This window comes from Stigmatopora argus, chromosome 6 (genome assembly GCF_051989625.1).
Source record: "Stigmatopora argus isolate UIUO_Sarg chromosome 6, RoL_Sarg_1.0, whole genome shotgun sequence".
In the NCBI taxonomy this organism is placed as follows: Eukaryota; Metazoa; Chordata; class Actinopteri; order Syngnathiformes; family Syngnathidae; genus Stigmatopora; species Stigmatopora argus.
In genome coordinates this window covers 9,017,453-9,041,894 of record NC_135392.1, presented here as the reverse complement: position 1 = coordinate 9,041,894, position 24,442 = coordinate 9,017,453, and the positions used below count along the sequence as shown (strand labels likewise).

General features: G+C 40.3%; 3 protein-coding genes and 1 long non-coding RNA gene across 11 annotated transcripts; 2 read left to right on the top strand and 2 right to left on the bottom strand.

Annotated features, from left to right (window-relative positions):
- The first annotated feature begins 1,040 nt into the window (after positions 1 to 1,040).
- On the top strand, positions 1,041 to 2,727 carry LOC144075985 (uncharacterized). The gene is made up of 5 exons (XR_013300695.1): positions 1,041 to 1,084; positions 1,946 to 1,985; positions 2,079 to 2,189; positions 2,305 to 2,341; positions 2,648 to 2,727. It is a non-coding gene; the product is annotated as an uncharacterized LOC144075985 (long non-coding RNA).
- Positions 2,728 to 2,768: 41 nt separating this feature from the next.
- On the bottom strand, positions 2,769 to 14,108 carry taf4a (TAF4A RNA polymerase II, TATA box binding protein (TBP)-associated factor). Of its 8 annotated transcripts, none has more exons than XM_077603472.1 (20): positions 13,789 to 14,108; positions 12,678 to 13,448; positions 11,333 to 11,463; positions 11,146 to 11,265; positions 10,771 to 10,845; positions 10,527 to 10,646; positions 10,363 to 10,452; positions 10,076 to 10,288; positions 9,658 to 9,983; positions 9,205 to 9,374; positions 8,760 to 8,890; positions 7,688 to 7,813; positions 7,507 to 7,563; positions 7,060 to 7,182; positions 4,448 to 6,742; positions 4,173 to 4,254; positions 3,526 to 3,584; positions 3,093 to 3,436; positions 2,968 to 3,036; positions 2,769 to 2,844 (listed from the first exon to the last, which is right to left on the bottom strand). In XM_077603472.1, exons 2-15 carry the CDS (start codon positions 13,189 to 13,191, stop codon positions 6,584 to 6,586), a joined length of 2,355 nt encoding a protein of 784 aa, XP_077459598.1. In that variant the 5' UTR covers positions 13,192 to 13,448; positions 13,789 to 14,108; the 3' UTR covers positions 2,769 to 2,844; positions 2,968 to 3,036; positions 3,093 to 3,436; positions 3,526 to 3,584; positions 4,173 to 4,254; positions 4,448 to 6,583. The 8 variants fall into 8 exon arrangements, with proteins under 8 accessions (XP_077459598.1, XP_077459597.1, XP_077459600.1 ...); XM_077603471.1 differs by having other exon boundaries at positions 13,691 to 13,797; XM_077603474.1 differs by lacking the exon at positions 13,789 to 14,108 and having other exon boundaries at positions 3,093 to 3,143; positions 3,247 to 3,436; positions 12,678 to 13,776.
- A 1,387-nt stretch (positions 14,109 to 15,495) lies between these two features.
- Positions 15,496 to 18,662, top strand: LOC144075779 (protein LSM14 homolog B-like). The gene is made up of 8 exons (XM_077603148.1): positions 15,496 to 15,704; positions 15,777 to 15,940; positions 16,700 to 16,829; positions 16,896 to 17,072; positions 17,138 to 17,215; positions 17,303 to 17,443; positions 17,897 to 18,020; positions 18,095 to 18,662. The coding sequence occupies exons 1-8, from the start codon at positions 15,578 to 15,580 to the stop codon at positions 18,243 to 18,245; spliced, it is 1,092 nt and encodes a 363-aa protein (XP_077459274.1). The 5' UTR covers positions 15,496 to 15,577; the 3' UTR covers positions 18,246 to 18,662.
- A 331-nt stretch (positions 18,663 to 18,993) lies between these two features.
- LOC144076146 (dysbindin-like) lies at positions 18,994 to 24,250 on the bottom strand. The gene is made up of 4 exons (XM_077603778.1): positions 24,029 to 24,250; positions 19,851 to 20,003; positions 19,636 to 19,779; positions 18,994 to 19,562 (listed from the first exon to the last, which is right to left on the bottom strand). The coding sequence occupies exons 1-4, from the start codon at positions 24,069 to 24,071 to the stop codon at positions 19,321 to 19,323; spliced, it is 582 nt and encodes a 193-aa protein (XP_077459904.1). The 5' UTR covers positions 24,072 to 24,250; the 3' UTR covers positions 18,994 to 19,320.
- Positions 24,251 to 24,442: the final 192 nt, after the last annotated feature.

Here is a 24,442-nt window from a genome sequence, read left to right as displayed (position 1 = left end):
TAATACTCCCGAAAAGCAGGCACCGGCATTTACAAATCAAACTTAGTAGAGGAACAAGCAAAGCCATATATTTCCCAACAAAAATCAATCATTCTAATGAGCAAACTATAGCATAGGTAACCAAGACAAATATTGTTGTTTAATGCCACAGCAAAATAAATATTTTCATTATTATACAAGGGATTAGTAATTATAGTCTCTAATTTGGCTTTCTTTTACAATTTGTACTAAGCAGTGGGGTGGAAAATAGCTTCATCAGGGGCCCAACCCTGACCCTCCTCTGATCGCACCATTGAAACCACACATATGTTCATGCCAAAATTATGTAATTAAGCAATTTGGAAAATGAATGAAAATGAGACCAAAGCCTGTCTTTGTTGACCATACCATAAAATTCTAAACTATTAAGGGGTTAGAGTTGGGTACTAAAATTCAGTATTATTTGGTATTGAAATAACCAGTGACAATGAACAAAAGAATAATTCAGTGCCTTATTGGGTTTTGTTTGTAGTTTTGTTATAGTTGTTTAATATGTCTCATATCTCATTTTCTGAACCGCTTTATGCTCACTAGGGTGGCGGGTTGTTTGTATCCTTGTGCCCTGCGATTGGCTGGCTACCAATTCAGGATGTCCCCCGACTCTGGCCAGACATCAGCTGGGATAGGCTCCAGCACCCTCTGCGACCCTAGTAAGGATAAAGCGGTTCAGAAAATGAATGAATGTATGAACTCTACTATAGTTCATTCATTCAAATAGAGATGCTATAGTTACTAAAGCATCCCTCTTGTAGTTTAAAGATGCATTCGAGTTTCATTGTAGTATACACATACTGTTTTATAGCATCAAGACAACAATAATCACAACTGTTCTACGTCATCTTCAAAACATGGACATTGAGTTGGGAGGACAAACCACCCCGTGGAGCGCGGTAAGCAACCCACCATCTTTTCGACATTCAATGTGGTAGGACAATATGGGCGTGGTTACGCTTAGTGTCGATCCAGTTGCGTAAATTACGCACATGCGCAGAATCTCGCCCTTTGGAACAGTCTTTTCATGCTGTTGGACGACGAGCACGACGAGGTAAGGCGTCGTAAGGCAAATTACTGGCCTAAGTACATTTTTATCACACTACCGGTAGATTTTTTAGGCATCAATTGAGCCAAAAACGCCAACAAATCTGTTAGTTTGATGCCTGGTTGAACACACCGTCGACAATTTAAGTTTGTGCTCATTTCCCCCACCGGATGTGTGCCGAATGTGACTAGTTAGCTTAGCATTAGCGTCACGATGATGGTTCCCATTTGACTTAACGTATGTTGTCCGTTTTCTCTCCATTATTGAGTTGTGTAGTCGTGTCTTTTTAATTAAATTCAAACAAAGCCGAGACATCAACGCAGTTTGCTGGTTAAATGCTCACTCAAATGACAACCAGAGACACAAATTAGTTCCTGCTGTGTATGTATTGTATGTAATGATAGTTTTCACTCCGAGTGGTAAGCACCAGTTTCCAATTTGTAATTGTTTTGTTTTTATACAAATATTGTTAAGCCAACTTTCTCCTACCTATTTTTTTTCTTTTTAGTTTGTATGTCCTCTCGATTGAACGACAAGTTTCAAATCATTAGATGATTTGCTAGTATACACTTGCAAAGAAACTTGGCAATTTAAAAGTTAACAGGTTAGCGTACCTCACCGGATGTGGTAACCAAAGGTAGATGAGTTGTCCACGTCAAATGTAAAGATAACTCCGGCCTCGAATTTAGATTATGCCTAGATCCTACCTATTAATGTCTCTGAGTATTTAATCGCCTTGTCTGGAAAAGGGAAAATAGCACGGAGCACTCAAACTTATTTTCATTCTTTGTCTTGATAGTTTATTAAATTTCCTGTACGATTTCTCTTGCCTGTAATAATTGTTTGCAACTCTTCCTGCGTGGCCAGAACCTTGAGGTTGAAGGAGAGGAGACTGGGCCAGATCAAGGTAAAAATAGTTCCATAAAAAGAAACACCCAAGCCTATCTATTGAATCACCAGTCTCTATATATGATAAATGTTGCTTGTTTTCTCTCTTTAGGATTACCATGCAGCTACATAAGGCCTGCATCTAGACTCTGGGATGTCTCCAAGTGATCTTTCTTGCTTGATGTGGCATCTCTAAATTCTGCACTTTGGAGAATACTGGCAGGTTAGTGTAGAATATACAAGTATTCATCCAAAAACAGTCAATGTGAAATCAGATCCACTTTATTTCAATGGTGAGGTTTTACTGACTAAAGTTGCAATTTACCCCCCTCTTATAGGTAGAGTTCTCTGGCTCATGGTGGCCAGACCCCTAAGGTAAGGAGGATCTTTATTTTCTTCAAGATTTAAGCCAACAAATAAAGGAGATTTGAGCAGCAATTGTCTTTTTTAAAACACTTGGTGAAAAAAGACCTAAAAGCCTTTCATGGGTCTTTTTTTTTTTTTTTTAAGTAGAATAATAATTTTTTTGACTAAGTGCTTTGTGTTTTTAATAAATGGTGATTATTTTTCTTGAATTAATACTGCCCCAAAAATTCTAAGTGTTTGGAAATCTTGAGAACATTAAAGAATGTCTTTGCAAATTTTTATTCCAAGTGTAAAAATGTGATTTTCTGTCTGCAGGTGGAGAAAAAGCTTGAAGATATCAACTTCTAAGTGTGCTAATGTTTTCCTGTTAATAAAATCTTTGGCTTATCATGTGACTTGCATTCTTTTGCTTGGTAAATGAAGAATATGACATGTATACATTTCAAGATCATTTATTCTTTCACAACAGCAATTAAAAATGGAACCATGCCAACATCCCCTGCAGTGGAAATCTGGAAGAAAAAAAGTCAGGGGATTCAAACATCAAGTCCAATATTAAATAAGCAACCAGACTAGTTTAGTAAAAAGAATTACTTTGTTAGGTATTGTCTATCAACATTAAAATGGACACTTACCAGGAAGGCCCTTCCCATAACATCACACAAATGCCATCTCCTTAGCTCAGTCAGCAGGCCTTCATCCTACTGCAAAAGAGGGTAACATTATAGCCACAGGAGGGGAAAATAGAAATTAGACATACCCCTCTGATGACTTTGAGGCTCAGTGGCTTAGTTTGCTTTTTCTTTGACCACTGCAGAGGCAGAGAGACTCAAAAATAAGAGTCTCTATAACAGATCTCCAACTTCAGCCCTCAAGGGCCCCTATCCAGTATATTTTCCATGTATTCCACACACCAAGATTAAGTTCCTGGCTTGATGTGGTGGGAGATATGGAAAACATACTGGACAGGAGCCCTTGAGGACCGGAGTTGGAGACTGCTGCTCTACAACAACAAGGACCAGTGAGGGGAGGTTGGTGTCAAAGACTGTCACCCTCCGATGTCACCCTTTTCTTTAGCGTTGATTTGGTAAACTTGGGTGGACCCTGAAGAGAAGCAAGATACAAAAGGAGTAGGTTTAGTACGCATGACATGAAAATAAGAAATAAAATAACCTGAAACACTTGGGTCCTACCAGGATCACAACTTCGGTCTTCGTCGATTTTGACAGCTGTCGCCTCGGTCGCTTTACACCTACAAAACACCACAGCGCGATTATGTAATTGCTTATTTAACCATTTTGATGCACAAATGACTCATTTATTTCATCCTGGATGAGTTTTTCCAGTCAATCAGTACAAAACCATTCTTTTTTTTTTTTTTAAATCCAAAAAGTCATCATTGCTTCTGTTGTTCTAACCATACACTGGGGGGAAAATGATTTTACCTTGTTTAAACTCGAGTCAAAAATTACCCCTGCAATATTGTTAAATTAATTTCCACTTCAGTTTTGTCAAAACTACATTTAAAACTAAAAATGAAAAGGTCAAGCCCTGAGGTCTTCCTTTAGGAAAGTGAAGGGCAAATAACCCCAGGTTAAAATGGATATATTCTTTAAGTGTGCTATTCATTCCTTACACCTCCACTGATGACACTGTGGGTTTTGAGTAATCCACACAGGTTCTTGCTATTAAAAAATCAACACTAGATCAGTTAGTGTTTTCATTCAAAATCTGAAAGTAACAAGGAAAAACAAGCTAATTGAGCAAAACATTGAACGCTGATATTTAATTATTACAGAGAAAATAGAATCTAGTATTTAAAAAACGACTCACTACTGACCAACAGCTCGTTATGGCATCAACAAGTTGGTCGTTTTGGCCACATTCTTGATGTTTCCCAGCAGTCTGTGCTCGTTGAGGAACTGAAACACACAATGGAATGATTTCTTATTAAATATAAAAGAACTATAGGTAACGCAATGAAGCCAATTTGTTAGCAAACATTTTGATGTCTCCATCCACGTGGGGCTACATCAGGCGAACGAAGCACGCTCGCGTCAAAAGGCACTCTTAAAATGAAAACTGGAGCTTTAAAATCCCCAAATTACAACCTACCAAATGCGCTGCATTGTCCCGTAAGGAATATATCGGGTCTTTCTTCTGTAAATTGTCACTTCTGAGCTGCTCCGCAGTCCACAGCCGCTCCTAGCTCATCCGCCATTTTGAAGATGGCGGCAGCGATTTGTACTCTGACATTGGCCACGCCTATTAAAAATAGACACACAAAACATACATTGTTTTCATAATAAAGTGTATCAGACTAATATACGTTATTATGAAAACAATGCGACACATGCAAAAAGCATCAATAGTTAGTTCATTTAATTGAAATATTATTTAGGAATATACGTATATGCTACAGATAGCGTTTTGTAGCTCTGACTCGCCCACTCTATCACTAGCCAATCATAGTTTGTGAAAGCGATGACGTGGGAGGCGTTAACGTCGCCAACTCGAAATCTGATTGGTTGGACTCTTATTTTATGCTGCAGGGCCTCCAGGTAGATTTCTAATCCTGGCAACAAATAATGTCTTAAATGTGATTGGTTCAATGCTTAAACATGAAAACACACATCTGGAAGCGGCAGCACGGTGAAGCGAGTGTTTAGTGCGTCGGCCTCACAGCTCTGGGGTCCTGGGTTCAAATCCAGGTCTCGTCTACCTGTGTGGTGTTTGCATGTTCTCCCCGGGCCTGCGTGGGTTTTCTCCGGGTACTACAGTTTCCTCCCACATTGCAAAAACATGCATGGTAGGCTGATTGGACACTCTAAATTGCCCCTATGTGTGGATATGAATGTGCATGGTTGTCCGTCTCCTTTTGCCCTGCGATCGGCTGGCCACCAATTCAGGGTTCCCCCGCCTCTGGCCCGGAGACAGCTGGGATTGACTCCACCACCCCTCACGACTCTAATGAGGATAAAGCGGTTCTGAAAATGAGATGAGTTGATAAGTATTCATGGACAAAATATAATTAACATCAGTCTTACCACAGGTAAATATAAAACTTTGTGTGCAGTTCATATAGATAACCAAAATGCTGAGTAGACCCATTTCTTGTATGAATATGAAGAGCTTCAGTTTGTCCTGCTAATCCAAGGTCAGTTAAAAAAATGCAACTACGTAGTATAAGGCAATTTCATCAGTGGAGGTAATTTAAATAAATAAAATAAAAAGTCAGGGTCAACAGGAATTGGATTGGCGTCACAATACAATACTGCCCCCTACTGCGACATTGTAGCATAAAGGATAAGGTTACTGCAAAATGTTAATTTATTAAAAATGTTAATTGTGAAAACATTTGTTTCATTATATGGATAAATTCTATTAAAACATGTAAAATATGTAACATTTACAAATATACATTTCCAATCATAGCTACTAGAAGAGCACAAAATATATCATTAGAATTGCATTGGCTATGAGAATAAGTAGAACTGTGCCAGGGAACTTTAAAAAAAATTAAAACAATCAATTGCCTTCAACTTGAGTTATATGGATTGAGACAGATGTTATTTGAACTGAAGCACACTTCACACACGCGAATCTACACACCATGAGCTGAAAGAAAAGAGAAATTAATGTATACATTTAAGGTACACACAATGCCTTAAATAAATTAATTATTCAAGAAGAAATTTGGTAAATAAATATGAATCAAAATCTAGTCTGAGAAGGAGGCTAGATATGTACAGGTTACAGCAGAGAATGCTATGGCTTATAGTTTAAAAAGACAATTCAGTAGGACACACAGTGTGAAAGTAAATGTTCTAATTCACTCAAAAAATAATGATTTAATACAAATGTGTTTAGTTAAAAACTAATTGTTTGCCTTCAGTGCTTCAAATTGTAATCCACTTACCAACAAAGAAAACTAGTGAGTGCATGATAGCGTAAATTGAAAAATCAATCAAATTAATCACATTCATTAACAAATCGGATTTTTCAGAGAGAAGGTGCACAGAGTCCATTGCTGCTCAGGAGGTCAAAAAGCCATTAAAGGGGAGGTAGAAAGGTGACTTAATCTATCATTACAGTATATACTAAACTTTTGCAGGTCCTTTTATCTGCTAAAGTGAAGAACCCCAGTTTCAAATAGTCTCCTTGGGAGCCTGGTATGCCTTGACCGAGTGTGCTGGGAGGGGTCGGTCTCCCCGCACACTCCGTTCGGCCTCCTCTCTTTGTTGATAGAGTCTATTTGAGAAAGCCTTTGTAAAGGAAATTGGATCTACTGGTAAATCTCTCGTTCTCCAAACAGAAGAGCAAATCCCTGAGATTGACCCGCGTGATGCGCTGCCGTGTGGGCCTGCAGCCCGATGAACCGACGCCCCCTGAAATAATGGTGCCTGATCCCTGCTGGGCAAGAGAAATGAGAAGAGGTAGATAGATTAGCTACAAATTGTACTTAGTCAAATCATTTTGGAATAGGATACAAGGAGAAGAAACGTTTTCCTACAAATTATCACTTGGCCAAGAGAGAAGAGTTTTCTTTTCAATTTGGCTTTTTACCACAGTTTTAAGCCTTAATATTAACATTTAAGCCTTGGACACGTTGGACACAAGCTTTATTTTATCGAGATGTACTGAAAATTCGGTGGTCAAAATGTGACTACTGTTGTGTTTTGATAATCATGGCCATGTGACTTGAGTCAGAATGTTGCAGGTTTTACCTCCGTGACAGCGGTGGAAGAAGGCGTTTCAGGAATCTTCCTCTTCTTTCTAGGGCCGATGGCGGCCAGGGCGGTCAAGTTGGCTTCCCTCTGTCTCATCTGTGCCAGTTCCTGCTGCTGCATCTGAAAGGAAAGAACACCACCACCCCCAAAAAAAACTTTAACTGCACTGCGTTTAAAGGAATTAACCTCCTAAGACCCAAACTCTTGTAAGGCATGCATCATTTTTATTTTCTCTTTGATATTTAGGCTAATCGGGACCTCAAACAAAGAATTATCTTTTTACATGATGTAGTTTGAGTAAAATGATGTCCACATCATAAGTGGACGCCAGGCCCTTATAGTCCAAAATTTAATTTAATTTTTTAAGAGTCTGAAAACCAAAAATGTGATGTCCAAACATGTGGACGCCAGGTCTTAGGAGGTTAAAGCAGAGCGCCTCCTCACCTCTTTAGCTTTTTGTTTCAGACGCAGTTGCTCAGGGTCTTCTTGACGAGCTCGAGACTGCGTTGACGAAAACAAGAAACATCAATGCAAAAAAAGAAAAGCAACCTTTGGTGTAAGCGACGTGAGTTGACAAGTCTCACCCAATTACAGAAACATGTTCAGCAGGGGGCATTTATACTACCTTTGCTGCTTTTAAGAGAATCTCTCTCTCTTGTTCCTCCTTCCGCTGTTTCTCTAACTGATCCAGCTGCTCAAAAAACTTGAGCTTAGTACGAACATCACTGCTCTGTTCATGGTTTTCCTCCTCCTGCCAGGGGACAAGTGCAGGGTTCTTTAAGTGAAAGAAAACTAAAAATAAAATAGCAACAAAGGAGAAACACTGATATTCTAAATGTACAGTCATACCTCGTCATACGACCGCTCGTCATACAATATGCTCGTCTTACGACCGCTCGTCATACAATATGCTCGTCTTACGACGGAAATTTTGATCGAATAATTCGCCCGAGATACGATCAAAATTTCGTGATGCGACCAAGCCAGGTGGCCATGGCACTGTCTTTTTTGAATCTCTTTCGTGTATAAAATATATCTACGAGCACTGGGCGGACTTTGCATTTCCACACCCGTCGAAATGCGTCTAATTTTACTTTTATGAAACACATTTTATTACTATTAAACCACTCGTTATTTATTACTTTGTCAATACATGGCGAATTAGAAGAAATAAAACATGTTTTACACGAGTGCGTTGTTGCCGTGGATAAAGTCCCCCCCAACACCTCCCCCCGCCTCCGTGTGTCGTTGCTTTCCCCTCCGCGAAATGCGTCTAATTTTACTTCTATTAAACACATTTTATTGCTATTAAACCACTCGTTATTTGTTACTTTGTCAATATATGGCGAATTAGAAGAAATAAAACATATTTTCCAATCCAATATCCTGTTTTTGGTGTTTTTTCAGAGGGTTGGAACGAATTAATTTGTTTTCCATTCATTTCAATGGGAAACGTCCGCTCGAGTTACGAGAAGCTCGTCATACGATCTCAGTCTCGGAACGGATTACGATCGTATGTCGAGGTACCACTGTACTTTGATTTCATTGCATATTTATTCGGTCCAATTAAAATCTGTTAAACAATTTGTCTGTGATTCCCTGCTTTGTTCAGCAACAAAAAAAACAAAAAAATACCTGTTGACAACTACAAGAATTTTTCCCACAACACTCTTAAAGTATTAAAGCTGTACACAAACCTTGAAATGGACTGTTCTCTGCTGGGCCACTAGGGAAACTCTTTCTAGTAGATCACGTAGTCGCTGCTGAGTGGCATGTGAGATCAAATTTATTACCTCCGGACCAAGGTCTGTCACTCCAAGCCTGCGGGCTGACGCAGAAAGAGTATTGCAGGTTATATCTCGAACAGCATCAAGAGCTACATCCAGCAACTCACAGTATATTTTTATATTTTTACTGCACTAAAACTAATGATGCCATTGTTAGCCGCCAATGCCATTGAATAAGTACAGAAAAAAGCAGTTTGTACTGGCTGCAGTGCCAAAAACAATAAAGAGAGGAATTTGACTAAGATGTAGATCTCTCTTGGTGATTTCCCATCCTGTAGTAAAATGTTCAACCATAGTGACAATATTATTTTTATACACAGAGGAGCATATGGCAGTAAGAGCTTTCATTTCTTACCAATTTCCAGCATTCTCCTCTGTAACATGACGGAGGAAATAAAAGTCTCATCCTTACAGGAATGTGTCACGGCTCCTACAAGGCCAGAACCAGTTGCAAGGATGTTGGCACTTTCCTCAGAAAGGTTTACTCCAGCCATGGAGGCTACATCGTTGATATCGTCGTCATCCCTATAAGTATAGGTTTCAGCGATTTAATTTTTTAAACACTCATGAATACAGATTCAATAAAAAAGGCTTACATCGCTTTACAACGTACACAAGTGAACTATGTTACTTCTCTCCCAATATTTCTTAACAAAAAGATATTCAAATAGATCTGCTCATGACATAAAGTTTACTAAGGAATTAATCATTTTTCTTCAGCAAAATTAACAATGTCTGGGGTAAGCATAACCCTAATACAATTCTACATTGAGTACATTAATTGGACACAACCGCCTCATCATCTTACTTGAAAGTAGCAGCCGCTTCTTTCAGCCGATTATTTTGCGCTGGAGTCACGACTACAGCCGAGCTTTGTCTCGAAATGGTTGTCGCTACTGACTTTGCAGGAACTGCCGAAAATTGGGAAACAGAAGACCGTTTAAATGCGACCATCAAGTCATCATGAGGTGACTCTGAAGTGATATGCTCACAAGGATGCAGCTCTTTAAGATGGACCTGCGGCTGTCCCAAAACGATGCGACCAGGGGCCTGATTCCTGATATTCACCATCGGGGACACCGCTAAGGGTACCTGAGGTCTCAGCGTTGCTCTCTGCTGCTGAGGCGTGAGGACCTGCAGAACGAGACGTGGATTAAGTCACTGGATGTGTCCTTTTACTGTCAAAACAACAAGTTACTATCAAAGCGAGAGCGGCAGATATTTACGATTGACGGCGTCTGTCCAGGTTTGCTAACATTTGGCTGAAGCTGGGGTCTGTTGAGTTGAGCGGCAAGGCGAGGTGCGGGGCTACTCAGGACGACGGTAGTAGGACTTGGTGAGGAGGGCAAGACGGAACTAGGGGCTGCTTGGGAAAGCTGACTCTGCTGAATGAAGGCTGCTGAGTCTGGGGTGAGTTGCCTCAAGGCGGGAAGATTTTTCTGCAGACAAAGTGGCAAAAATCAACCTTTAATTGGGTCGTGAAATGCGGTATATGAAAATCAAAATGCATTACCTCAAGGAAAGGCACTAAATATGGCTGGGGTGATGAGTTAAGCTCTTTATATAGTCTGCTGGTGAATTCCTCGGCTTCCAGTTTACTCTCCTGATGAAAGAAATAGCTGAATAAATAGGCAGATGCCACAAACACTTTCTCTGATCTGTTCTCGCCTCTCTCACCAGTAAGTCTTTAACCAGCTGTTTCACACTGGCAGCCTCGGTTAATCGCTTGCCGGTGCAAGTTAGCTTGATCAGTGTAGACAAGAAGTTTCTGCATTTGTTCACATTCTCCATTGTCTCCTTAAAAGTGAAAGAGATGCATTTAGATTTTGTTTCACTTACAGCAGACATAAAAGCATTATCATCTCAGGGAGGCATTTTCAGGATTTTTAAACATATCTTTCATCCCACTGACATGACTCACTTTACTCATAGTAATTGTGGTCGCAGCTGCTTGGCTTCTCTGGGCCATTCCTGGTACGGCTGTCCCCACTGAACTCTAAGAACAGAAATAAATGCTTAATAAATGTTAACAATAAAAAAGCCTCGTAAATAGAGACCGTTAAAATATATCATTATGAGTTACTAGAGTGACACCATAGTTTCTGTCGGATTGGATCTTTGTAAAATATCAGTTTAATTTCTTTCCTTATGACTAGGATTAACTTTGTCAACTTGGTTTACAAGATGGACATTTTTAAGATTTAAGTTAATTTGAGAATGCCAGTGATAAGTTTACATTACTAGCATCATCAACAGACATAAAAATAACTGTATTCAAAGATTCAGACTCAAGTACTTGAAAGACAGGAGGTCTATGAAGAGTAGTAGTGGAAGGCAACGATGTCGGAGTTGGACAGCCCTGTCGGATCATGGTGCTCGGAGATGCTTGTCTGCTGATGATAGTGTTCAAAGGAACCTGGTAAAAAGTTTTTAAAAAACATTTAACAACACGAAAAGGGAAAAAAAAACTTATGTTAAACAACCTGGCCCGGAGGCATGCTAGGTGCAGCAGTTCGGGGTGCCATGCCGCCCAAAGCTTGTGCCTGCATTTGGGCCAGTGCCTGCTGATGTATCATCAAGAGCTGTCCAGCCTCACTGCGTACAAGCACCATTCCTGGAGAAAGGCAGAGAATATATGTTCTTCAATTTTCAACAGGTGCTATCACATTTATGGTATATATGTTCTTCCATTTTCAACAGGTGCTATTACATTTATGGTATACATGTTCTTCCATTTTCAACAGGTGGTATTACATTTAATGGTATATATTTTCTTCCATTTTCAACAGGTGCTATTACATTTAATGGTATATATGTTCGTCTATTTTCAACAGGTGATATTACATTTAATGGTATATATGTTCTTCTATTTTCAACAGGTGATATTACATTTAATGGTATATATGTTCTTCCATTTTCAACAGGTGCTATTACATTTAATGGTATTTATGTTCTTCCATTTTCAACAGGTGCTATTTCATTTAATGGTATATATGTTCTTCCATTTTCAACAGGTGCTATAACATTTAATGGTATATATGTTCTTAGATTTTCAACAGGTGCTATTACATTTAATGGTATATATGTTCTTCCATTTTCAACAGGTGCTATTACATGTATGTTATAAATGAAATAAAGCATTTCTAAGAAAAGTGGGGGAAAGTAACCAAGTGAAATTAATGATCCTTAAGTAGATAGATATTTCCAATACAAAGGATTTTTTTCATGAGAAGCACAATGAATATTAACAAAAGGGGGACCTGCTTGTGTGCAGTAGTAATTTTTTTGACTTAATGAGCTAAATTAGTACATTATTAATAAATAATTATTAAACTCTGAGCAGTCTTTTTTATGCTTTTTTATGTTTCAATAATTAAATATTTATTTATGTTTACCTACACCACGGTGTTATTTTTTTTTAATCACAGCCCATATCTTTTATTATGGTCATTATGACAGTGAAACCATATGGTTAATATTACATTACATTCAAAAATTATTGATACTATGTTTGGAATTCAGAAGCCAGTGAAAACCTGTTGTTCCACAACTTGTCAATTTGTCTGAAAATCTTGTAAGGAATAAATGCTTGCATCAACTTAACATTTTGAAAATGTACAATCTGATGTTTTGATATTTTAGCATTAAACAGGAAGACTGCAAATGATTTGTCCTGGTGGTGGGCTCGTTTTGCCCCTAGCTGCACACCTAAGTGGTAAAAGCGTCATATTGAGTACATTTGGAAAATTACTGGCTTTGACCTTGTTTCTGTTTGATGGGGAATTATACACCGAGCGACTAAAAGTGGAATATGCAAGGTACACTCACCAGGGGGGAGCTGGATGTTATGCAAACTGGGCTGCCCCGTGGATGTCAGGGGGGGCCTGGGTGACAACATCTGAGTTTGGACCCCACCAGGGCCGACGGCTCGGGGGGCACCGGCAAGCTCAGGAGTCACAGGCAGCTTGGCTGCAACTTGAAGGTGGGCGGCGGCGGCGGGGGCGGGGGATTCCACCTTAGCCGTGGGCGCCACCGTCCGTATCCCATCATTGTTTCCGTTCAAAGTTGCACCTAACTGCGCGGTGTGCATAGGAGGTCTGACGAGGGTCACGGTAGCTCCTGATGTCGGGGTCACAGTCGGACCTGAGGTGATGACACCATGCGAGTTGGGGAGGGGCGTTTGGATGACAGAGTTTGACGAGGGGGCCACGACGCCGGCGATCGACCCCTTGGACGACACGCTACTGACGGATGTCACGGGACAGCTGTTGTTGCAAGCCGCCGCCGCCGCCGCCGCGGTCCCCGACGAAGGTACAGCACTTCCTGAACTCTGACAGTTCATAGTCGCTCATCGAATGTCTTCGCCGAGTACAAGCCCACTTCCTCCCCGACGAGCCGAGATGATCGATCACACCAACACTGATAATGAGTGTTTTGCCAGCCTCGTGTCCCGTGGCAAAGTCCGCCGACTAACCATGGGGACGTCGTTAGGTTGACACTCCATGCACTTCCAACTTGTTCGGAGCAGAAACAATAAAGAAAGTGATGGAGCTAGGCTTTGGTGAATCTACTCATCTCCCCCTGCCAGCGTGTTCCTTCCTACACGCGGAGAGCAACACAGCATTAGTAATTACAGTATACGTAACTAGTCGTGTCTGGCTGGCTATCTTCTTGACCCAAGTCCTCAGTGGACGTACACGCGACGCGCTACGGTCTTGCCCAGAGGCGAGCAATGTTTAATGAAAGAATAACACGCGCCTTATCCAGTGGTTATTGTAAGACAAGAAGAAGAATGGTGAGTCTACGGAGCGGTCAGCGTGGTAAACTACGGCTTTCTTCACCTCTGAGTGTAATTTAAGCTCATCCAGCGAACCCGGGACAGCCGCCATCTTTACTCTCCCGCGAGCTAGCGAGAAGTGAAGGAAGCTACTGTGCTTACCAGTGGACGTGCGCATGCGCGCCGAATAGCTCGGCGTCTTGTTGGAGGTGCTCTGCTCGGCTGTGATTGGCTGTTGTGCGGCCTAAAAGGCGGTCCTAATGGCTTCAACTGTCATTCCAGAGGATTCTTTTTACGCAGTAAACACGGCCGCGGTTTCCGAGTGTTTTCGTCAAATATCGAATCCTGCGACGGCTTGTTTGCACGGTCGCGTTAGTCCCTCGGTGTGGAATGCAGATGGAGACTTTTAGGGACTTATCAGTATGTTTTGGAGATTTAGGCACGGTCGAGACGCGGTTCAAGATGGCTCCGCTTCTGTGAGCAGAAAAGTGAAGTTATTGTAGTAAAGAGGCGGAGTGGGCGTCACACCCGCTTTGAGAGGAAACATGCAGTCTAGCTGGGATACTGTGCGAAAACTACGAACACATTAGATTTGGGACTAAATTAGTGTTCGTCGGGCGTTCATTTTGAAAACACTCCCGTCTGTTTAGAAAATAACGTAATAAAGTGTCAAACCACACCTCTTGGTCCCCTGGCTTTTACGTCACTCACTTATGAGGTAATTAGTGTTTATGCAAGGAAAAACAGTCGTCTCATAACCACGAACAATGTATATTTTTCGAACAAATTGTACTTTGTGCTTTTGCTTTGTTTTTCTGCGGCCTTTACGACTGTATTGTCTAACTTGTAACTATGCCTTTCCTGTATCTGCATTCTCACCCTCTTGCTACTGTCACAATGAAATTTCCCGAATACGGGATGAATAAAGTTATCCAATCCAATCCAATATTCATTCATTTTCTGAACCACTTATCCTCACAAGGGTCATGGGGGGTGCTGGAGCCTAAACCAGCTAACGACAGGCCCCAGGTGGGAGGGGGACACTGAATTGGTGGCCATCCAATCGCAAGGCACAAGGAGATGGACAGCCAATTTGCTCACACTCATACAAACCTAAGGGCAATTTAGAGTGTTCGACTGGTCTACCCTGCATGCTTTTGGGATGGGGGGGGACCAGAATAACCAGAGAAAACCCACACAATCCCACGAAGAACATGCAAACTCCACACAGTGAGGACGCACCTGGGATCGAACCCTCGACCCCAGAACTGTGAGGCCAGGTGGACAAGTTAGACACAAAGAGCAAAAATTTGCCAAAATCTGCCAAAACAGACAGACACACACAATTAAAACCATATTATTCACCATAACACTCAAATTATTTTTTTAAAATATTTGTTTTTAATGGCCCCTGATGACTTTGAGTGTGTTTTTAAAAGAGAATAAAGATAAGAGAAACATGAAACGAGGCAAAGACCCACAATGTATACAAAATATGATAAGAAGCAAAGAGCCGTATTCATTTTAGCTGGGAGCCGCATGCAGCTCGAGAGCCACGTGTTCGCCACTGGTTAATTTCTGGGCTGTGGCCTGCTTACCTTTGTGGCCTTTGCATGTTTTGCCCTTGCCACCCTTAGGAACATATTTCTACACAAGTCTCTTAAGTTTCTACTAAGCACAGAAAGCGATGAGCCTCACGGTCAATTAAAGAACATTGTACTAGTGCAAAAGTTTTGACGGCATAAATATAACCACTCAAGCTTAATTTTGCCCCGCTCAAAATTTCCGGTGTACCTGACAGATGAATTAAACCAACCCTCCTCTAATGCAGCTGACGACCGAGTTTATAAATGAGACAGGTGTCTCCACTTTGCTTGTTGCTGATGACTTCATGTCCTCCTGCTTAGATAAACTGAGGCCACCGTCTTGTTGTCCCTGAATTGCTGGAAACATGAGTACGCGAGGTGGAGTTCCTTACATTGGCAGCAAAATAAGTCTGATATCTAAGGCACAGATTCGTTATGAAGGTATATTATCATCTGTAGACACGGAAAGGTCCACTGTTGCTTTGGCTAAAGGTAAGTTCCTTGTGATTGCCTAATTTGTATCCATCTGAGCCAGCATTGTGATTCTGTTTGCATTTTTAACAGTCAAATCATATGGGACAGAAGATCGGCGCGCGAACAGTCCAGTTCCACCGGAAGTCGAAATGTATGAATACATAATATTTCGAGGAAGTGACATTAAGGATATCACTGTGTCTGAACCAGTGAAAACGCACCATGGGCTCCCTCGAGATCCTGCTATTGTGCAGGTGTGTTCTTGAAATGTTCTGATTTTTCAATTGAGTCATAGTTGTAGTGTTGGTAAAATGGATTTGATGTCTGTTAGTGTCAATGACAGCCATTAAGGCTAACAGGGATTTGACTTGTATTCCAAATTCACACTAAAACAACTGCACATTCTGACACATTTTTGGCACCCAATGAGTGAAGGTTCCCCCCCCCCCCTTGCTCCAGATTGCCCCCCTTTTCTCAAAGTTGGCACACTGCCGATTAAAATGTAGTCTTTATTATTCCTCAGCATTTGTTGACTAATTTCTGTATCCCACCTAAGTCCAGCTGTATGTGAGATTCCATTTAAAGAGGAAGGTATTTATAAATGGACACTTTATTCAACACAGGAGAAAAATCAACCCTGAAAAATCTCAAACTATTTAATCATTGACATGTCTAGTTATTTGAACTTGCATTCTTAATTGAAGCATCAGAACAAATTGTTTAGATTTATATTCATTTATATTGTCATCAGTTTATGATTCTTAGATTTTTTCTTTTTCTCTGCAAGGCATGCATTTGATTGTATACATGAGATTTTTCTGTTTAAATGTCGGATTTTATGTGGCATGCTAGAAAAAGCATGTATAAACTGGTTCGTGTGGCAAACAAGGTTGAAAGGCAGTTGGTTGGAAAAAAAAAATGTTCCTGGCTGTTCTAATAATGGGCCACATTTGTTCAACAGTAAACGTAGCAGCACACGCTAACTTTATGTTCTTGTGTTTTTCCTGTTGAAGTCATCTCTTGGATGCTCGTCTAGTGGATATCATCCACGATGGAATCCTTACAGAGACGTAATGCCTTCCTACAATCAGCTGGCCAACAATGCTCTACTCAACCAGCAATACAATGCAGCAATGGGTCCAGGTACAGTGTTGACCTAATTGCTCATTTTAATATTTACTTTATTTGGTTGTTTTCTCTCCATTCCAGGATTTCATGGTATTCCTGTCAGAAGAGCTCCTATGGTTGAGCAAGCAGTTCAGACGGTGCCATTGACCAGCAATGCCCTGAAAAAGGGAAAATCCTCATCTCAGTCGGAGCAGTTCAAACAAACAGTTCGTCCAGTCCTGCGCACAGTTTCCCAAGTTCAGAAAGAGAATGTCCAAGGTGTCAAGATGCATTAAAATCCTATTTCTTTGGAGAGCATTCACTCATCTTCACCTTCATTTTAGATCAAACTTCATCACAGCCAAGTGGAGGAAAGATAGAAGGCCAAAGCACGGATCCTCAAAATCAAAGGAGAAAACAAGGTAACATAACATTTCACATGATTCAAGTTCTAGGCCTGATTTGTACAATGCGAGAGAAAAATATGATCCGATTCTGCTGTCATACAGGAAGTCGTAGGCCCAGAAACCGCAGCCGAGGCCAGCTTCTTGTAAAGAGCTCCAAGTCTACAACTTTAAAGTTTGAGTCTGATTTTGATTTTGAAACTGCAAATGCTCAATTTAAAAGTGATCTCTCAAAGGAGAGTGCAGGTAGGTTCCTCAGATGTACCCCCGATACTCATGTTTTTTTCTTTACTTAATTACGCCATTATTTTTACACTATTGCTGTTTTTATGAACCTGCCATAGAAATAGAATTTGGTGACTTCTACCTGGATAGCAAAAGTACCCCAAAAAATCTAAACTGTTGTTTACATATCATGAAACTCTCATAAATGAAAAGTACCTACTAAATTTATAATGAACTAAAGTAAAATTTGTGTGTATGGGGAGGATACGACACTGTATATACGTTTTTAAACAACTGTACAACCGAAGAGGGCAACTTTTTTATATTATTAGCACTTATGTGTAGTTGTTAATTACCCTTAGATTTTTTTTTTAATAATTGAAGCTTACTAAAATTTTACTAATCATGTGTTCATAGAATAAAAGTTAAAGGGTGTTGCAAATAATCAGCTGTTTATTTGTCCCTCTGCTACAGTTGAGAAAGTGGGCTCATTAGAAGACCCTGAAAGCCCACTTGCACAAAAGGAGACACTTGGGCTTAAATGTTACGACAAGAGTAAGGGCTTTTTTGACAATATGTCATCCGATGTGAAGCCCAGGTGAGAATGTGGCTTCCATTTTTATTTTTATTTTTTTCTTGTGCCGAGTTCATCTCATTTGTGTGCATTTCCAGAAGGACCACTTGGGCAGAGCAGAAAAAGTTGAACCTGGAGACTTTTGGAGTGCAAGGAAGTTTCCTGAAATCCAGAGGATTCCGAGGCCGCAGAGAGCAGAGCAAAGCTGAACCACGACCCCTCCCAAAAACTGATGGTGGAAGAGTGTGAGGATAAATTTCTCCCTGTAAATAGATGTAGTTTTCTACTAATTTAAGAATTGCCTCCCCTTTCCATTTTGGAGCACTTTGTATTTTTTTTTTCAAAGGATTCCTTTATGGGAGTACTGTACATTTTCAATAATCCTAAAAGTGGAGAATAATTAATTTGATTCCAGCAGCTGTACACGAAGAGAACATATTGATTTGTAGTTCGGCATGCAAAAAGTCTTTGACAGGGTATCAGGCATGCAATTTAATTTTGTTGCTGTAAGTGTGTTTTACTGTCCTATGAATCTAAATAGGTCCAAAGGAGGATATTCCAACATGTAATTGGAAGTCTAATCTACTTTAGTTTGTTTCCTTTTGAACTGTAAAGTTTGAAAAACATTGGTGTGGCAGTTGCTATTAAAAAGGTGATCAATTGAAAGTTTTCATTCCAAGTTCTTTTCCTTTCACGAACACTTTACAGATTTCTTCAAAAGGCACTTGTCACAATGCACAATTTGCTAAAGATTTTTACTGGATATGTTTAATCTTTGTGCTGAAGTGCAAATTGATTCTCTTCAATGGAGTACCGTTAGTATGCAGACAGATTGCTTATTTGATAAAAACACCATATTTTTAACCTCTCCACATGGAAACACTAAGGAATAATTAAGTGGATTTGATATAAGATTAGAAGTGAGATGCCTTTTTGATTCAAGGTGAAACCTCTAACAGTTTTCTTGCTTTCAGCCTGCATAAATTAAACGAATCCCACTAGTTCATATTTTCTTTTATTGCACAACAAAAGTATTGAATTTCCCGAAAAAACGAAACTTTATGAAGGAAAATGTGATGTAGCCTTGATGTGATGCATTTAATTTAACCTCATTTGTGTTAATATACAAATATAGAGTATAATTCTGAAGTGTGATCAAGGGTGATATTATGAACATACTATAACAGTCAGTGTTGACAGTACACAATGCCTACCTCCAGAAAATAGCTTGAATTCAATAGCTAAGAGTAGTGATGTTTTTTTTATGTGGTGTTAAAAGTTTTTAGGGCTGCAGGGGATGATTGGATGGGGGGAATCCTCTTTCCTACATTGATAGTGGTGTCAAACTTTCCTCTTCTGTCTCTGGTGCTATTCTCTTGATCTTGTTGCTAGAAATGACATGATCTTGTGACACCCTTCCACAAGTGTCACCAATATTGGCATTGCTCTGGCTGTTAAAAGATGAATTTAAAGATGTGGAAGACACACAGGATTTGGATTCAAAACCCTCAAGGACATGTCGAAGGAGTCCATTAGTGATAACTCCCTCAGGGTTATTTCCATTGACTGTTAATCAAAAGAAAACAATGTTATTAGTCCATCTGTATTATCCTAATATAATCTCCATCTGATTACATACCTGACATCGTGGAGTTTAGGACATTATCTTCTCCGCCAGAGCTCAAGAAAACATCTAAAACCTCCTGGTCAGAGATGTCGATAAGGTCCATCTGTTCCAGCATGTCCACATTCACTTCCATGGATGAGATGCTACCAATGGGTGCTACAAATAGAGAAAAGGTGATGAGTTAGAATTTTTGTGTTGGGGTAAATTGTCCAGAAATGACCGCTCACGTCTCGCGTAGTCTTTAATGGAAAGGTGTGCTGAGGACAGGTAGACGTCCACATCGTGCTGGAAGACTTCTTCGAAGAACCGCTGCCTCTCTCTGACCTTAAGCTGATGGGTGGCGTCCATCTCGGCAATCCTCTGACCTCCCTCTGTTTCCGCTGGAAATATGGTTTGACGTGAAGTTGTGAAATTTGCAATTTAATATTACACAATTGATCTGACCTGATCTGTTTGAACAACCTGGGAAATTTCTAAGATATTGGCTGAAACACATTGTGATAGAAAAACAACAAATTGAGGAAAAAATGCTAATAATGAAAATAACGTCAACTTGGTTTCACGTGTGCCGGACCATTTTAGATATAATATTTAGATTATTTTTTTATGAATGGATTGAAATAACTGGATTAAAATCCCTGAATATTCAGTTTTTTATATAGATGTAAAACAATGTTTATTTTAGCTTTTTTTAAATATATTTTTAGATTTTACAAAATGATTTTTGCACTAAAAACACAGAAAAAAATGATTAAAAAATTACAATTATTGATTTAAAAGGGGGGAAATCAGGAAATTTAATATACATCTATACTCTTCATTTTAATTTGATCCTAAAACAGAAAGTCGCCAGTCAAGATTTACTTTCCCGGGCCACACAAAATGATGCGGCGGGCCAGATTTTGCCCCCGGCCGCCACTTTAACATGTGTGCCCTACTAGTATATGTTTCATTCGTATGCCTACTGTGGCATTCATGGCTAGTAAAGATGCCAACTGTCTCCAGCCAGTAGGGGGAGGCACTCCATTGCTTGGTGGAACCAAAAGGTAGCACAAGAATGAGCTCCACCTTAGTGGAAAAGGGCCAATGAGTCGCACCCACTGATGGCCTGCTGATTCTGTGTCATGAATGGCAACACATCTCTACAATTTGTCTCAGCATGACTCAGGCACAAACCATTCATTTCATGAGATGAGGATTTACCAGAAAAATATGGTAGCCCTACCATGCTGCATTTAGAGGGAATGAGAAGAGTCTCTTTGATTAGCAGTGAATGGAATCCAGGTTGCTAACCTACAGCTGTGCAATTTGCCATCTTATGTGACTCAACTAAATTCATGTATAAATTAAAACAAATTTAAGACAACTCTGGAAAAGAACATCATAGCCCATCAACAAATCAGTAATGCCATAATTATCTTGGAACTTTAAAATGAACTATTTTCAGGGCTGATTTGGAACCGGTAACCAATGACGACACATCTTTAAATCACGCACTTTCTTTTGTTTGGGTCATTTCAGCATGATGCGACAGTTGACTGGCGCAAATGCTGTAGCAAGCGAGAACTGCCTTTGGAAAGAAGAAATACAGAGGCAGACTGACAGCAATTAGAAGATGTGTCTGTTCAGGGGAACTCTCGAAATACACAGACTTTCCTTAAGCAAAATGTTTGCTTATATAGAGGTTTTTAACTCAGTTAAAATTGATTTATTGCCTCATTATTTACTTCTGTCCAACTGTTGATGCTCATAGACAGCTGAATGCGAGCTACAATTGTATACACACAGATTTATTTTTGGTACACCGTACAAGGTCTTTTTACCACTTGATTGCCACGATCAATATTGGTTAAGGAGCCTACATTGAATAACCTGGTTCTTAATTCTTCTTGAACGCTTTCTCAAGGTCTATTTTTGGTCATCTTTCGGCCATTCTGTTCAATCTGTAATTCATGCATTGAAGTGCTTTTCTTCCCTCTTTCTTCTGTGTCCTTTTTCTTGCCTCGGCATGTCCTTTTGGGAGTTGACAAAGAGAAGGTCATCGGCGAGGGCTCAGAACCAGCTGGAAATGCGGAGTGACAGGAACAGGCAGAAAGCTAAAATACAGGAGCGGTGTGGGCCGGACGTGCTCACGTGACATTCTGTCTTCCCACAAAAAGTCGAACAAGCACTCCAAGGGGAAAGGCGAAGGCTATTTGGAGTTGCGTAAAAGCAGAACTTTAAGGGAAGGGAATTGACCCGCACTGCTTAGACATGATCCCAGTTCGAGCAAACCACTCAAAGTGAAACGGAGCGTGAATTAATCTTCCATCTTGGACTTTTATGTGACTTTCCCAAGAGGAGTTAACACACACACACCTTCCTAAGTGTGATGAGGCATCAGGCAGACGCACAATACTGTGATTCTTTTGAAGAATTGCCTGCAAATGTGTAAAAAGCATCATGTCCACATGATGATAAAACCATTATTCTTTGGCTATCTCTGTCTTCAGTGTAAATAACCGACCGCTAGGTCACTCCACCAAGGACATGACTCCGAAGCTGTGGTTCACAAGCACCAACTGTATGAACAGCAGAGGCAACACATTGATCTGGGGGCTAAATGTGGGGATGTCAGGCCCCGCTGTCGCCACCGGGCTGCCTTTAACTCCTCTCTGTGTCAAATGAATAAGTGAGATCACCGGATGACTCCTCTGTGGCAAGGAGAATGAAGGTTAGACCAGAAAACAACCTGTCCTAATGATCCTCTTGTGTCTTCAAGGCGGGATATTGGATTTCATCCCATAGTGCTTTGCCAGCCTACTACTAACATGCTTTTTCTTATGTCGATGGTTACTATGGTTTGAACATTTGTGACAATACCAAATTGAGAATACCACTGCTTTTGCTGCGACTTATTTTTAGAGAATTAAAAGGACAAATTGTTTCCTTCTGTTTTAATTCATGATATTTTTGCTTTTATGTTTCATTTCTGGTCTTTTATATTTTGGATGGATCACAGCAGTCCTGTTTTTACCAGTTAAACAACCACATCCAGACTAAATGTAACATTATCAAGCTATTTGAGAATCCCTACTTCTGGCTGTTTGTAGGTCATTGTCTTGCCCTACTGCCCTCTTTAAACCCTGAAGCACCATGGGATTTGTCAGATGACAGGGCTGTGGTTTTATTTGTATTTTCAAATCCCCTTGTACAGATTGACAGGGTAATTAAGGAACTCTGTAATAGAAAGAGCTTTTTGGTAAACAAGCAGTTTGGGTGGTACTCCTACATAGTTTTCAAAATCGCATTCACACCCAAAAAGTGTTGTGGATGAATAGGTCAATTTTAGGGTGGAGGGGGAAACTGACAGACATTTCCGAAACTTAAACTTAAGTCCAACTAGGTCCAAAAGTAGTAAGGTTTTTAGGTTAATGTAGTAGGTAATCCGAACAATAGAACGTTTTTGGAAACCAAACTTTTTTATAAATTATAGAATGTTTCAAAAAATAACTTACGTCACTGAAATAAATCTAAGTATAAATATAGTTCTGGTGAAAATGTCTTTTGGATTCATTTTGTCAATGAATTTAACCCAGTTCCAATGGATTGGACGTCTAATTGCCGTATATGCAGCCAATTACATAAAACTTCAAACTGAATACATTTTTTCAAGCCAATCTTCCTTTTTTACTGGATTTTGATCCCTCTGTTCAACAAATGTATGTGGAGGGATTTCAGGTTGACTTATGATGTAGAAAAAATGTTTGGACACCCCTGCACTAGAGTACGTTCACGGCAACTGACAAGCTCATTCTTCAAAATGCTGAAGCGTCTTTTACACGTTCCCACAGTAATCAAGACACAGACAGGTGAAGCAGAGTCTTGGAGCACAGCAACAGATGGTCAACATAATCACAAGAATCACTTTCAGATGGAAGTAAATCCTTGCCGAGGTGACGTGTTTGAGCAAACCGCACTCCAATGGTATCCCATAATCCAATTAGAAATAAGAGGTCACGGATGGAGCTGTCTGCGTTTGAGCGCATTAAATGGGGCATGTAGTCCTTCTAGTTCCTGACCCAGTGATGCCCAGTGTGACCTATTCAGATGGAATTAGTGAACATCACTCAGGCTGATGATTCAACGTTCCTGTCCGGTTTTGGCTGCGAGTGCACTCTTCATCGCAGTCACTTCAAGCAACGTCAACACACATTACGTCCCCCTGCTCGACCCCTTTAGCACACGCACATCATGTAGCCTCGAATGAAGTCCGAGTCTTGCAGCAGTACATCAAACTCCCAGTCAGGACCAGAGAAGTCCGGAGTCATGACACAGTTCTGACAAAACCGACTACGTAATATAAAAGACATCTAATACTTGCAGTTGAGTCCTCTAACACTGATGAATTCACACCAATACTTACAAGCAAGGCGTTTGCTCTGAAGGTTGCCCGATGAGGAGCTCATATTGTTGTTGTTGTTGATGACGTCTTAGCCCTGTGAGCATTTAGCAGAGATGCTGTCAATCATCTCCAAACTATCCAGCATCTCACAGGAATTGACCGCCACAGAGCATTCTTCTCCCGTATCCTCTCAGTAGATGAAGAGCCCCTCAGATGGGGTGGGAAACAAGTTGGGGGCTTTGTGAAGTCCATCAGCTGACCAATGACACGCAGGAAGGAGGAGCTGAGAAAAAGGAAGGGATTGACTAGAGGGATTTCATGTGATGGGGTGGAAAATACCAAGGAGAGACTTGGGAGTTATTTATGTCTTTCCTCCACACCTACTTCTCACTTCCCTTCACATTTTTTTGTTTCTTAGTTATTCACTAAAAATTT